Genomic DNA, 15,545 nt, shown 5'->3' with positions numbered 1-15,545 from the left:
TGACCCGTATTAGAATCAATGTGTTTTTATGCCTTTTTGGTCATTTTGGTTAAGAAAAATCATTTGTATCATATTTTTGTCCACACAAGAATGATTTCATGTTAGTGTTGTGTCTATTTTTCAATTTATAACCGATTTTGAACATTTTGATGATTGAAAAAGAAGAATATTACACAAAACAGCAACACAAGAACATCCATTTTGTTGACATTTTTCCACTCATCCTCTGTCTGTTGCTAATCTCTGTGCCTCCAAGTTTGTGCAAATCTTATACAATATTATCAGCGATAAGGAGGTTGGGGTAGTACTACAACTATTACAATTTCTTTAAAAGTATAAAAGGTAACTTCAAAATTTTAATGCAGTGATATCAAAAATATGTTTTTTTTTAGGAATATCTAGAATACGAAATGATAAAAACATTTATTTCAAGAAACAACCTCACCGGGTAAATTTTGACCCACCACATGCATCTAATGGTTAATTATTAACTGCAGACAGGTCCAATGAACTACTACTCAAATAAAACCAAAAAGATTGTTTTTCATTGACCTAGCTGATCTGATTATCCTGTGCAAATGGTCACGACAGCAAACTATTTCCCTGAAACACTTCAAAGACCTTTGCCCGAGGATCTTAAAGGGCGCACTGTTGCACAAGGCAGAGGTTCCCAAAGTGGGGGTCGCAAAATGATTTTCAAGTCTAGATGTATCCCCGGAGGTCATTAAGACAGATTAACGACAAGTAAACATCACAGACGACGTCACACACGTCAATGATACTGTTTTGATGCAAATCTTAATGAGGACGCTGTATGCACTGCCGCTGGATGCAAAGTGCACAGGTGAGGACATATTCTCTCAACTTGACAGCAAACTAAAAGAAGAGGGACTGTCTTGGGATGAGTGCATCAGTGTTTGCACAGACGGTGCTGCAGCAATGCTGAGGGAAAAGAAAGGACTGAGATTAATTGCTATGGAAACAATACAGCGTCTCATGTATAACATATTGGTGTGAAAGGCAAGTTTCTTAGAATGTTTCAGTGTTGTTGAAGTGTATAGCATGTAGTTTCAACTGTGAACTTGAATCTGAACAGCATAAAAGTTTAGTCTTACCAGTTAACTTCATCTTCAACATGTTTCTCTCCACTCATGGTCAGAGAGATCTGCGATGACGGTGAGGACTCTTGGGTTCACTGACAGTTGTTTCTTGCTTTTCTTTGTCTCAACTTTTGTGCCCTTCTCTGGATTGATGTTGAAGAAACACCTTTGTGAAAGGATTCTAATTAACCACTATATACAGTGATGTGTTCTAAAGGAGGACATAAAGCTATTATTTACCTCTGAAGGAACTCAAGCGTAGAACCCAGCTCCATGGGATAGTGGATATTGAGGCAATAGTAGCTCCCAAACATCAAACAGAGGATTCAAGGAGAGATGACAACTTTACTGTCTGAAAGACTGACCACATCTGTCAGCAAAGAATAACTTGCACCAGCAATCGGAGGTCCATATGGGAATGAGTTTGATCTATTATCAAAGAACCAAAGAGTGATGAAGCATGAAGAAACTTAAACCCTGTGCCAATATTCTAATTAGAGGTGGGACTTCAAGGCTTCAGTGTCTAAAAAATAACAGGCCGTGATCTGGTCAAAAATATATTTACCATATAAATAAAGTTAAAAATTAACTGCTTAGTGGTTGGACAATCCAACAACTAGTGACTGCTGATATATGAGTTGCAATCAAAACGTTCTGGTGCATGTTCACAGAGCGCAGCACGATTATTGCTTGCAGCAAGTACAAGTACTAACTGTCACGAGTCAGAAGATCATGTGACACCCTACTAATACACTTCTCTATGAGCCTCAAACTGAAACAGAAAGAAACAAGAGCTAGTCTACATGTGGGGGATCAGATCATCACTGGTGATATGAGGTGGCTCTGCAGCTACCATCAACAGAAGAAGCAGCACTTTTTGCAACAAAAGAGCTGCAGTTTCTGAAACCATGCAAATATTAACAATATTAATTCTGTTTTTTTATATATATGTAGAGTGCTTTTCAAAAAAACAGGTTAAAAAGTGCTTTACGAGGACACAAAATAAACCAAACAAGTCATAAAATCAGTGGTCTATAAAACCAACAGTGTTAATGAGGTAGGAAATTATTAACTGGAATAAGAGACAGGTAAAATGAAATAGTACTCAAATAAAACCATAAAGTTTGTTTTTCATTGGCCTCTGTACATGGTCCTGAAAGTAAACTATGGCCCTGGAACACCTAAAAGACCTTTGCTTGAGGATCCTAAAGGGCATCCTGGTGCATAAGGTACTTAAAGGTCAGAAATATAAACCTTATATCTTGGCTTTAAATGTTAAAATTTGTCCTAAAACATATCGGAAGCCAGTTCTTGTCAAAATAAATATATTTTCGCAATGGAAGAGGTGCAGTTTGCCCAACCGGACCATGCACCTCAGATCAGGAGCAACATGAGTGCTCTTCTTGTTTTCTTCAACAATTATGTGGTTGTACTCCATGAATTCATTCCCCAGAAAACCACTGTCAACACAGAGTGCTACTGTAACACTCTGAGGTGTCAGAGAGGGAACATTTGGCACAAATTACCCAAACTGTGGAGCATTTGGTTGCTCCATTGTACTGTCCACAGCTATTTTTGACTACAACAACACAATCATTCCTCATCACCTGTGCTGTTTGCCAGATTTGGTTCCCTGTGACTTCTTCCTCTGTCCCAAGATGAAATTTAAGCTAAAATTTCCCCATTTTGACACAGTTCAGAAGATTCAGATGGTGCTTGAACATGTTTAAATAATGAAACTTCCAGGGAGCATTACAAATTGTTGCAGGAGCACTGGGAGCAGAGGATCACTGCACAAGGAGACTACTTCTACAGGGATGGTGGCCAAATTCATATCAGGTACAGTTTCTGAACTTGTTGATCACGCCTAATATTTACACAGGGTGTCCATTTGCAACACTACTTATAAACAAAATGTTGTTGTTGGCCTTCCCTCTGAAAATGCCATCAACAAATGGTGAATGTCATGAACACCACAGCACGATTTAGCACAAAATTAACACATTCAAGTTAACTCTGATAATTTCACTCTTCATTTAGGTTATTATAAGTATATGAGGTTTCCATTTACCTACCTAGACCCCTAACTGTGTCAGAAAGACTGCTGGTTTTCAGTTATGTGTCGTTGCTTTTGCCTGGCTAGTAGCTGCTAATTAGCCTGTACTGTTTGAACCAACTGTGCAGCGATGAGATTTTAACACTACATTTCTGCACACACAGACTGCAAACTGACAGTAAATGAAGAAGTCAATCTCTCTGTCAATGGAACATTCTCAGGAGGTTTTAATTGTAACATTTTGGAAATAAATCCACATTCTTTTTATTTTAAAGCTACTTTATTGCCAAAAATATACATTATATGCAACAGCCACCTGAAAAAAAATGTTGCTGCAATAAATTAGAGGTAGATTTTTCTTTTCAAATCTTAATAAAGAAATATGAACTATTTCATTGTTTCTTTGCTTTGGTGCCAGTCGGCGTCCTTATTTTGGAACCTGCACATCTGCTCTCCACAATATATATGCATGCCCTTTAAGCTGTTATTCTCTGTCCACAGCACAACTGGAAGCAAAAATCAGCCGGGGAATTTGATATCAAGAGACTCCAAATGAATTCATCAAATTTAAACCGACATGTGTTTGTTGATGAATGAATCCTTCATTAAAACATATATGTTTATGTCAGACTTAAATGTTAAATGATGTTGCTATTTTTCCCAAATTTTCCTCTCCCTTCCTTCTCCATCTTAAAGTTGGATTAATGTCATAATCACCTGACACCTAATTTGATTAATTACCACGAGAACAAAAATGAAGTACTGTTACTCTGCATAACTTTAAGTACAATTCTACATAACACATCCCGTGTGTATAGTCTTACTCTTTATTTTTATCCTTATTGCAGAATTGTATTTCATGTCTCGCTTCTACTCTGCTTCATTCGTATCAAGCAGCTGTATATGAATTTCCCCAGTGCTAAAATTTATCTTATCTTCTATTATTATAATAGATATTTATAATTGTAGCATACTAAGGAGCAGAACATTAAAGAGCAACACACAACAATCCAAAGACCCTCTCCCAAGCTGTAAATTTCATAAGACACCATTTCAGAAGACAGCTAACCCAACATTCACTTCCAAATGGAACATCTGTCGATCAGATGTTTACTAATAAAGGACCACTCACGGCTCTCCGGGAGACAACAGGATGCCTCCTACCTCCACTAGAATCTGATAAGGGTCATAAAGGGTCAACTGTGAGGAAAACCACACCTCTGCAGGATTGGGATTCTTCTGATCTCCCTAACACAGAATTTTCTACACAGGAATGAATTCAGCATCACCAGAGTAATGATCTGGACTCAGTCTCTGATTACCTACGATGTAACAGAGTATGTTAATACACCATAAAGTGAGAACAGCAGATGCAATAGCTACTTGGCAGTTACTAGTCATGGCTTAAACCAAAGACCAAAGATATAGCTAAAATATACATGGCTACATCTTATAAGCAAAGAAACAAAAACAACCGACAATTTGACTATTTCTATGAGAGGTTTTAAAAATAAATGCTTTATCTTCAGATTAATCTTGATGCAACCTTTATATTGAACCTTAAGTTGTGATTTTAACCTTGCCACATGAGAAGTCTGGTATCAAAAGTTGATCAACAAGTTTTTTTATAATCTTCTATCAGCACTTTTCCTGAAATCTGGAACTCCAGCGCTGACCAGTCCAGCACGTTGCCTAGAGTGAAAATCTGTTGTTCTGAGTAGCTATGGATCTCACAGGGGGAAATGACGTAGTCCCACATGTGGAGATCGGCCATCATGCCAACAAAAGACTGCTTAATGTCGAAACCCCCACCATAGGAATCTTGATCCTGAGAAGTAGCAGAAAATTGAGTTAGCAGCTGTAATGTGCAAGGTTTCATCTTTTTCTGATATACAGTTAATCATAAAGTTGCAGTCTACAGCACATTTGGAAGACTTTTGAAAGGAATGCTATGACATTATAACATTCAGAGACGGTAAACTACGCAGGGATAGTACAGCACAGAGAAAGCCAATACAAAATAGTCCAACCAAAAAAACAACATCAAAGAATGAAAATATGCCATTTTACTAGAAGTTATGCACTGGATTATTTCATGGTGAGCAGCAGGACACCAGTAACGACTCAAATAAGTTGCTGTCACTAGCTAAGAATCAGTCTGTCACGTGAATAATTTCGGCTTAATTCATAAAATCAGCTTTAGATGTGCTGGTTAGCAGTCAGAGTCAAGTTAGCCGTTTGCCCATCTCTTTGTGCTCAGCTAAGCAAACAGGCTGCTAACATTAATATCATCTCATCCTGTAAGTGTGGTGCTTCACAACTGTACCTGTCCTAAAACAATTAGAATTGGTCCATTGATGTTGGATCCAGATCTGACGAATTTCCGACTTGAGGGTTTTCCATCTAACCAGAATTGCATCACTCCAGAAGCAGCGTCCCACGTAGAACAAACAGAGTGCCATGTGTTCAGCTTGTAGTCCTGCCCATAAAGAATTGCATATCGGTCCTTGGCCCATACCTCAAACTCATCACTTGCAACCCTCTTGAATATCAGGAAGTCATTGAAAACAGAGGGTGCCGCCAATGAGAAAAGAGAGTGAGCTCTTTTAAGGTCTGTGAAGAACCTGTAGGTGCAAACACATCATCATTCATGACTATTTTGAATACAGTAGGTTTTTATTTACAGTTTTTCTCAGTCACTTAGGTACGTTTCTCCAATCATCCTCGACATTTGCAAAACAGTAAGTGCATTTCTCAAAACAATTCATACAAATAGCAAAACGCCATGGATTACCTGCAAAAGCCAGACTCTTGCTCAAAATCCTTAGTTCATCTCTCAAAAGTAAATATCTGTGTCAATGAACATGTCATTGCCATCAGAATGACAAGTCCTTGTGTCTTTGTGTGTGGATCAGACAGTCAAATTGCTTAGTCATGTTGTCATTATAACAGTGTTCTCTGGAGGGATGTTCTGATGTAAACTACGACTAAAGTTTTGATGACAATTGTTGTAAATGGTAAGTTCCACCTTAGTGTATGTGGGAGATTGATTGCAAGGGACTGGACAAGATTCACATTTGCACTTTTACTGTTGTAATTTGTTGACAGACCACATCATTGCGATACAGAAAGGAAAACAGTGCTGCATAGTACAAAGAAAACCCCAAAAAAACAAAAATAGAAATGTCAACATAGGACAATCTTCTTAGGGAAAACTGTACATGCAGTGCTGTAGGAATTCCAGTTCAGTCTTCCTACACCTCCTGACGTTCCTGTCTGTTGGGACACAAATACTCATCCACATCACCAATATCTTCTCTTGCGTCTTTGAGCGATTTCAGAAAACCCTAACCCTTCACACATCTCCCTTCGTAGAGAAATTCAAGATTCATCTGGGAGCAATTTACCAATTCAGGACACATTTAGAACAAAAGTCTAATGTAAACGTATAGAAATATCCTAGACATATTATAACAACTTGTTCAACCATTTTGAATGTAAAGTCTTATGTGTTACACTTATGCCTAAATGTTGTGGGGGGTGAGACTATTCAACAGAGACCCATTTCAATACATTTTGATCAACATAACATAAGCAGTTGATAATGTAGGAAACAGCAGAGAATTGTACAGAATCATTTGCATGGATGTACCAAAGCATTTGCAACTTGTTCAAAGAAATGAGAAACTGCTTTTTTGATGTGCACAAGTGACACAATTATGTGTAGTTTTGAGAATTTCAATTCTGATCTGAGAAATGTACCAAAGCGACTGAGAAACACTGTAATTTATTTGGAAATAAACAGTACCTGAGACAGACGCTTACAGCCCCGAGATTTTGTCTAGATGTAGTCAGCCTTACATGAGAAGTGTTGGTTTCTTGTGGGAAGGTGAACATTTTATCTGACAGATCTTTAAAAGAAATGAAGAAACAAACACTTAATATGATTTAAAAAGTATAACATGTGAACATGTGTACTGCAGCAACAACACTCGCTTAATAATTTTGGTGTAATAGTTCTGGTAATTGCATCAACTGAACATTGTGCTGTTTTTACTTTTAAGGTTTAAATATTGGTGTTTAAATATGCAAATGCAGTTAAAAATTTAAAAAACAAATAAAAAAAACATTTTTTGTTGTAGAATTAAACAATTTCTTTGAAGCTACAACATGAACAAAAACAAGAAAAAGACAAAACTGACAACGCAACTTCATTTTTTAAGTGGGAAAAAATGTTTTTTCATCATTATGGTACGCAGCATGTAAAAATGCTTTTAAATAAAATAGAAACACTAACACACTGCCAACACTGTTAAATCAATTTTAAAACTTGTATTGTTGCTACCACTCATCAAGTTGCAATTAAAGCCAAGCGTGACTGTAGAAGAAAGGTGTAATCTGTTGGTTGAACATCGTTTCATTCCAAGTTCAGAAAGACTGAAGCAAACTATTGGTTTTGTTGAGCTCAAACATAATCTTTCCAAGTATGCTGTGTGTTACATATGAAATAGGAGGAACAGAATTATCCAAAAAGAACCAAGCATTGTGGTAATTCTTTGTTTTTACCTTGAGGAATGGCAGCACATGATGTCAGCATCACCAGCAGAAGCAACAGCACCATCTAATACAGCAACAAACACACACCACACAAAACAAATACATTAGTGTTGTCAATACTTTCACTGTCAGACAACAAATGAATTCACTCAAGGCAGCCTGCTACAACATACAACACAGGTAGAAAAGGTGAAAGATGTCTGGATGTACTGCAGTCACTTTAACTTCCTCTACTTTGCAATGTGCGATGTATCATGTCTTACCTTGAAAAGTGTGTCAGGGTGTTGTGTTGGAGGAGTGGGGGACAGTGAGTTTATATCATGGCTTGTGTTATATAAGGCTGTTCTTTATTGACTCAATGTGTCCTTGCAGTTTGTGTATGGAAGCAACTGGGCAATTAGTAATAATTAACTTTTTTAGAGTGCTTTTCAAAACCCAGATTACAAAATGCTTTACTCGGTGGCAAAATAAATCAGAAAAGTCATAAAATCATCAGTGTTCTAACACAGTACTAACCCTTAGATGCCCGACTGATTAGATCGTACACTCTTCCATAAGTGGATCAAAAATGACCCGTATTAGAATCAATGTGTTTTTATGCCTTTTTGGTCATTTTGGTTAAGAAAAATCATTTGTATTCTATTTTTTTCCACACAAGAATGATTTCATGTGTGTCGTGTTTATTTTTCAATTTATAACCGGTTTTGAACATTTTGATGATTGAAAAAGACGAATATTACACAGAACAGCAACACAAGAACATCCATTTTGTTGACATTTTTCCACTCATCCTCTGTCTGTTGCTAATCTCTGTGCCTCCAAGTTTGTGCAAATCTTATACAATATTATCAGTGATAAGGAGGTTGGGGTAGTACTACAACTATTACAATTTCTTTAAAAGTATAAAAGGTAACTTTAAAATTTTAATGCAGTGATATCAAAAATATGTTTTTTTAGGAATATCTAGAATATGAAATGATAAAAACATTTATTGCAAGAAACAACCTCACCAGGTAAATTTTGACCCACCACATGCATCTAATGGTTAATTATTAACTGCAGACAGGTCCAATGAACTACTACTCAAATATAACCAAAAAGATTGTTTTTCATTGACCTAGCTGATCTGATTATCCTGTGCAAATGGTCACGACAGCAAACTATTTCCCTGAAACACTTCAAAGACCTTTGCCCGAGGATCTTAAAGGGCGCACTGTTGCACAAGGTAGAGGTTCCCAAAGTGGGGGTCGCAAAATGATTTTCAAGTCTAGATGTATCCCCGGAGGTCATTAAGAAAGATAAACGAGGAGTAAACATCACAGACGACGTCACACACGTCAATGATACTGTTTTGATGCAAATCTTAATGAGGATGCTGTATGCACTGCTGCTGGATGCAAAGTGCACAGGTGAGGACATATTCTCTCAACTTGACAGCAAACTAAAAGAAGAGGGACTGTCTTGGGATGAGTGCATCAGTGTTTGCACAGACGGTGCTGCAGCAATGCTGGGGGAAAAGAAAGGACTGCACTGTTAAAAAAAATCTGTATAATTTATAGTAAAATACTGGCAGCTGCGGTTGCCAGTAGTTCACCGTAAAAATTATAGTGTAAATGTAAAAGTCATTACGGTACAGTAAATAAATCTGTATAATTAACAGTAAAATACTGGCAGCTGTGGTTGCCAGTAGTTCACTGTAAAAATTACAGTATAAATGTAAAAGTCATTATGGTACACTAAATAAATCTGTATAATTAACGGTAAAATACTGGCAGCTGTGGTTGCCAGTAGTTCACCGTAAAAATTACGGTATTAGTGTAAAGACATCTTGGTATGTTTCTATGGCAATTGTACATTTTACTGTGTTTTACAGTAAAAATAACAGCTAAACTATAAACCTATTGACAGTAAACAATTTTAACAACAAATATACTGTCAACCTAATTTACAGTTTATTGCAGTGATAAACACAATACAACTGTATGAGTTATTACAGTACTTCATTGCTAAGTTCAACTTTACAGTAAATTATCAGCAGCTGTGGTCACCATAATTTCCTTGCAAGAAATACAACACATCAGAAAATAAAGTTGGTTGGCACAGATTTTACAGTCAAAAACTGCTAATGGAAAATTACAAAGAAAATAACAAATTAAAAATATTATCATCGATAAACTTTAAGAAATTGTTTTAAACATTTTCTGAAAAACAACAACTTATCCAGTACATCAACAAGGCAGTGTTGAAATATTGGGGAAGAAACAGCATGTGATCATATGAGAAACAGTCCATGCAAAAACGTAGTCATTTGCCTGGTTAAGATTAATAAGTCATTGGGTTCAGACTTAACTGAACAGTGGGCTCAGCATGGGATCATCTCACCCCAACATGATGCTGGAACTGGAACTTGAAACACTGGTTTTGGTTGAGGATTCACTGTTGACCATCAAGTGTCTGCTGGCATGATTCTCTCTGTATTCAGAAAAAAGAAACAAAGTTAAAGTTACATTGAGGTTGTTTCAATGATGCCTACACAGATAATTCAGCGATAAACAGCTTTCTGTTGTTTAACTGAGGGCCCAATTACATATACATAGAAGAAACCAATTCCCTGAAATATCCTTTACCAATGTCACTTCAGGGAAACAGACACATCATCATGTTTACTTAACCTCTGTTGACATCTAAATACACAGATGCCTCCACTTAAGCAATAAGACAATCATCAGGACTGTTACCACACAGCTTCACACAGTAACTGACCACAAAAACATGACGATGGTGAACAAGACTTGCAATTTAATATATGTATCACAAGTGCCATTTCGACAGTTTTATTTTGTGTGTTTAAAGGGAAAGGTTTAGTTGTTTTGTTTTTTTTAAGTGGGGTTACCCACAGTCATTGTATCACCTGCAGTAGATTTTGGTCAGCACAGACCAATTTAGGAGACACGGAACCTTAACCCTTACTGCTCAATACAGATGTTTTGCCAGATCAGTTTTTTGTGTGGCTAAAATCAGACCTGGCAAAAATCTGAACTGAGCAGTAAGGCTTACAGTGTGAACTTAGACAAAGTTCTACAATTGAGAAGATGAAGTACCAGAAGAAAAGATTATCTAACAACAAAGTAAAGTGGTCAAAATATTCTAAATATAGCATACACTAAAACAAATTTTTACTTTAGCTGAGTTTTAGTCAGCCTTTAGGTGACTAAAATACTGTTTTCGTGGTCAGCCACATCAGTTACTGTTCAACACTCTGCATCAGTGCTGGCACGTCTGTGTCCTCCAAAATGGGTCCAAAAGCCTAACTATCCCTTTACAGCTTCAGTGCACAATCTTATCTTGGGTTCAAGAAAACACAGTCCAACACAGAAGTGAATAATCAAAACACAGGACTAAAACCTTTATAAAAGGTGTAATATAAAACATTTTAGTGCAGATAGAACATGGTGGACGGACACACGCCAAACTCGAACCCGGCTCTAATGTGGGGGGGACCCATCTGCCTGCTGGCCGGGCGGGTTGAGAGGGACAGAAGAGGTAGAGAGATAGAGATAGAGGGGTAGAGATAGAGGGATACAGATAGAGGGGGTAGAGATAGAGGGGTAGAGGTAGAGATAGAGGGATACAGATAGAGGGGTAGCGATAGAGAGGTGGGGGGTGGGACACAAGGACCATAAAACACAGCCACACATCTGAAGCATCCAGCATCCAGCATCCAGCTCTGGGACCAGGGACACTCGGAGAAAGGACACAGAAAGAAACAGAGTGAATGTAATGCAATAATGGTATATATAGTAAATACATAGGTAGTTAGAGAAGGGCTCAGTGCATCCAGAGAGGTTCCCCAGCAGCCTAGGCCTATAGCAGCATAACTAGGGGCAAACTAAAGGGACGTCAAGAGGGGAAGTCAGTTGTGCAAATGCATTTGACATCTCAAAACTGTTTATTAAAACTATCACGCTAACAAGATAGACATCAAAGAACATTATTCTGCGTCTCAGTGCATCAATCTTAAATTGAAAAAGTGCACACATCCAGGTGCTGTATCAGGTGCAATACAAACTGAACCAAGCAATCACAAAAAAGTAAAAGGAGTCTGTACACTGTTGTGCTTTTTTATATTGGTGTGTGTAAATCCAATTTTACTATCATTATTCTCAGATCATTTAATAGATTATATACAAGGTGGGATGGTTGATACTGCCACCTTGTGTCTCTTCTGTTTACTTATTTTTCACGCTACCTGCTGAAATCAGAACAATTTTTTGTTGTGTGCAGATTCCTTTTTACTTTTTTGTGCATCAATACTATAAATGCAGCTCTACCTGTAAGCTCCATATAGCTATCCTCACTTATATCTGAAGACACAACAAATATATTGAGAAACAAAAAAGGCTGAAAAGCCAGCAATTAGAACAGTAGTACAGAGATTAACTGCTATGGAAACAATACAATGTCTCATGTATAACATATTGGTGTGAAAGGCAAGTTTTTTAGAATGTTTCAGTGTTGTTGAAGTGTATAGCATGTAGTTTCAACTGTGAACTTGAATCTGAACAGCATAAAAGTTTAGTCTTACCAGTTAACTCCATCTTCAACATGTTTCTCTCCACTCATGGTCAGAGAGATCTGCGATGACGGTGAGGACTCTTGGGTTCAGTGACAGTTGTTTCTTGTTTTTCTTTGTCTCAACTTTTGTGCCCTTCTCTGGATTGATGTTGAAGAAACACCTTTGTGAAAGGATTCTAATTTGCCACTATATACAGTGATATGTTCTAAAGGAGGACATAAAACTATTATTTACCTCTGAAGGAACTCAAGCGTAGAACCCAGCTCCATGGGATAGTGGATATTGAAGCAATAGTAGCTCCCAAACATCAAACAGATGGCAGAGATGAAGGTGGGGATGAGGTCATTCACAACCTTGCAGTCTACACTCAGCATGAACCACGTTGAAGTATAGCAGGTAGCAACCATAAGAGTATGAACCTATCAGTTTTGGTGGTGATATGACTGTTCCTGTAGCGCCACCATCAGGTCAAACTTTCAGTTTTAGAGTTAGTGTATCTTGAAAATCTTTCATTCAAATCTTTTCTAATTTGGGGTGCACATTCAAGACTCTCACAGAATGAGGCTTGCTGTTGCTTCACCTTTCGATTTGTAAACTTCTGCCAAAATGAGCAAACCAATGTAGGCTTCAAATCAACTACATCCAAGTCTTTCCAAATGTCCCCATACACATGCTTCCCCTCTAAATTTGTCATCCAAGTACAATATTTTCAATCAGTGGTGTTATGAAGAGCTGTAGTGATGGCTTGATGTCTTCAACATGGCTGATTGTATATCTGGTGGGCTTGGAACCATTTTGATAATATTAGTAGTGCAAAGTCTACCCTGCCATTGAACTGGGGAAAGTGACCATATTATCTTTCCATTTTTGGAAGCGATCGTGTCTGCTGGTGGTTGAGAGACAACAGGAAGGTCAACACTCTCATTATCGTCAGATGAGAATGCCTCAAAATCATTGTCCTCCTCAACACAATCCTCTATCTCAGAAACATTCTCATTCCCCATGTCATGTTAGCATCAAAGACTGAAAATTATGGTCCCTCTACTCACTTCAACAACAAGGCAGACGTGCTGCTAAGTGTGTCCCACCAGACACACAGTCAGTCATATTGAAGACATAAAGTCATTATTCAAGCTCTTCATTGACCCATCAGTTGAAAACATTGTGCTTGAGGTGATAATTTTAGAGGGGAGGAATGTGTAGTTGGAAAGACTTGGACGTGATCACCTCCAAGCCTACTTTGGCTTCCTCATTTTGGCAGGAGTTCACAAGTCAAGGTGTTTCCATGCCCACACCATGAGAAGAATCAAAGTTTTTGTGGGAATAGTTGTTTTGCCCACCCCCTTGTTATGTATCAACTCAAAAGTATCAACTCTGCACCTGCAGGCGTGGGGATGTTAGGTCACACACACAGACAGACAAGTTTTACACAGCCAAAACAGCTTGGGGTCAAATTGACCCCAGAGGAACACCGATGCGTGCAAAAGGTGTTCAGCAAATTGAAAAAATATCATGATAATTTTGTGCTTAATCGATAATCCCCATCAAATTATGAAAAGTCATGAAATATTAAGCAAAAGAATAAAGTCAACTATCAGTTTTTGACACACTGAATGGGGTCAAATTGACCCCAAGGATAATAGGAGGGTTAATGCCGAGACACTGGCGTCCACACAACGCCATTGAACACTGAAAAGCAGTAACGGTCTTCTCCACGGTAACAGCAGCGGATATATTATGCCTCCGGTAGAAATGAGCCTTAAACGCGCTATAGCTACAAAATTTCTGCTTGCAATCGGCTCCAACGCACTTAAATAGACAGTGTGGTTCATTTCGATGAAGTTTGCAATGAAGCACATAACCCCTCCATGTATGAACCGACTTGCGACAGAAAGTACAACTAAACATGTCCCTAGCTAACAAAAACTAGCCTCCTAATGCTCAACACGAAACCTAATTTATTCTGTTGCTAGACAAAAGTCAACTCTCATTAATTTAACCCACCGTTACGTAGCGGCTATTGTAAGGGGAACAAAACCTGCAGACAAGACATCTTAGCGGGCTGAAATAAATGCAAAGTTAGCTTGGGTAGGTCTAGCTACATAGCTAACCTGACCTGCCAAAAACACACGTAACATAAGCTAGCACTCATCTTCTTACAAACCTAAACGAACCTTCAACAAGCCGTTTTCTCTCAGCCTACAACAATTTGTGCAGATAATATGCTTACCTCAAAACGGAGTTTTCCCCTGAAGTTCGCACTTGTTGGTCTACCTCCACCAAAGCTATGTTTTGCGTACAAAACGCGCACAGAACGCAACTGCGCGCGACCCGGTCAACTTTTCAATTTCCGTTAGAGGAGAGGCTCGCGCGCTCCCTCTCTTGCGCGCATGGAATTCATGGAGGAAAATGATCTGAGTGCGAACATTGTGAAGGAGTCTATCACATCCCACCTTCAAGCCCTCCTGGAACATTTTAACAAGCTTTTTCCCAGAGGAAACGGCACCGGAATAATATGACTGGATACGATCGCGGTTCACTGTAACCACCGCCAGTCATCTGTCATCCCACATGGAGGACTCACTGCTTGAACTGTCCAGTAACCGCACCGTACAGACAGCTTTTAATTCAAAGTCACTTTCTGAGTTCTGGATTTCAGTTCAGAAAGAATATCCCCACCACAGTACAATTTTGCCCAAAACTAACACATTCAAGTTACCTCTGATAATTTCACTCTTCATTTAGGTTATTATAAACATTTAAGGTTTCCGTTCACATTCCTAGACTCCGAACTGTGTCAGGAAGACTCCTTCTTTTAGGCTTAGTGTCTTTACTCTTTCCTGGCTAGGTGCTGCTGATTAGCCTTTACTGTTTGAACCAGCTGTGTAGCGATGAATTTTAACACATTTCTTTTTCTGGGGCAGTGAACACAACATTTGGTTGCCTGCTGTGCTGAAATTTGGACCTATCAAGACATTTAATGGGTAACCACAGAAATTACATCACCTCTGTTGTCAAATACCTACCAGTTATGGTACAATAACCCCAGAAAATCAAAGAAAATTTTGCTGTGGACAAAACCAAGTCAATGGATTGAGTGAAAATTCTCTGATAAATCATAAAAGCAAAGTCAGAGGCCATAATGAACTGCACACACAGACTACCAACTGACAATAAATGAAGAAAAATCTCTCTCTGTCCCATTGACAGAGAGATTGAAAAATCAATGTGAAAAATAAAAAATAACCAGATCTGG

The 15,545-nt window shown here is 38.2% G+C and overlaps 1 protein-coding gene across 1 annotated transcript; it reads right to left on the bottom strand.

Moving 5' to 3' along the window:
* Positions 1 to 3,357: 3,357 nt before the first annotated feature.
* On the bottom strand, positions 3,358 to 8,069 carry LOC111573151 (serum amyloid P-component-like). The gene is made up of 5 exons (XM_023277170.3): positions 7,977 to 8,069; positions 7,723 to 7,777; positions 6,965 to 7,067; positions 5,483 to 5,780; positions 3,358 to 4,984 (listed from the first exon to the last, which is right to left on the bottom strand). Exons 2-5 carry the CDS (start codon positions 7,775 to 7,777, stop codon positions 4,769 to 4,771), a joined length of 672 nt encoding a protein of 223 aa, XP_023132938.1. The 5' UTR covers positions 7,977 to 8,069; the 3' UTR covers positions 3,358 to 4,768.
* Positions 8,070 to 15,545: the final 7,476 nt, after the last annotated feature.

Source organism: Amphiprion ocellaris, chromosome 9, assembly GCF_022539595.1.
Source record: "Amphiprion ocellaris isolate individual 3 ecotype Okinawa chromosome 9, ASM2253959v1, whole genome shotgun sequence".
Classification (NCBI taxonomy): domain Eukaryota; kingdom Metazoa; phylum Chordata; class Actinopteri; family Pomacentridae; genus Amphiprion; species Amphiprion ocellaris.
This window is presented reverse-complemented; position numbering and strand designations above follow the sequence as displayed.

What these genes read in the sequence shown, in the direction of transcription:
- LOC111573151 (XM_023277170.3), bottom strand. Translation starts at nt 7,777, where the DNA reads ATGGTGCTGTTGCTTCTGCTGGTGATGCTGACATCATGTGCTGCCATT. An exon ending in ATGTGCTGCCATTCCTCAAG is followed by an intron (nt 7,068 to 7,722) that starts GTAAAAACAAAG and finishes TTTCTTTTAAAG; the next exon opens with ATCTGTCAGATAAAATGTTC. An exon ending in GCTGTAAGCGTCTGTCTCAG is followed by an intron (nt 5,781 to 6,964) that starts GTACTGTTTATT and finishes TTGCACCTACAG; the next exon opens with GTTCTTCACAGACCTTAAAA.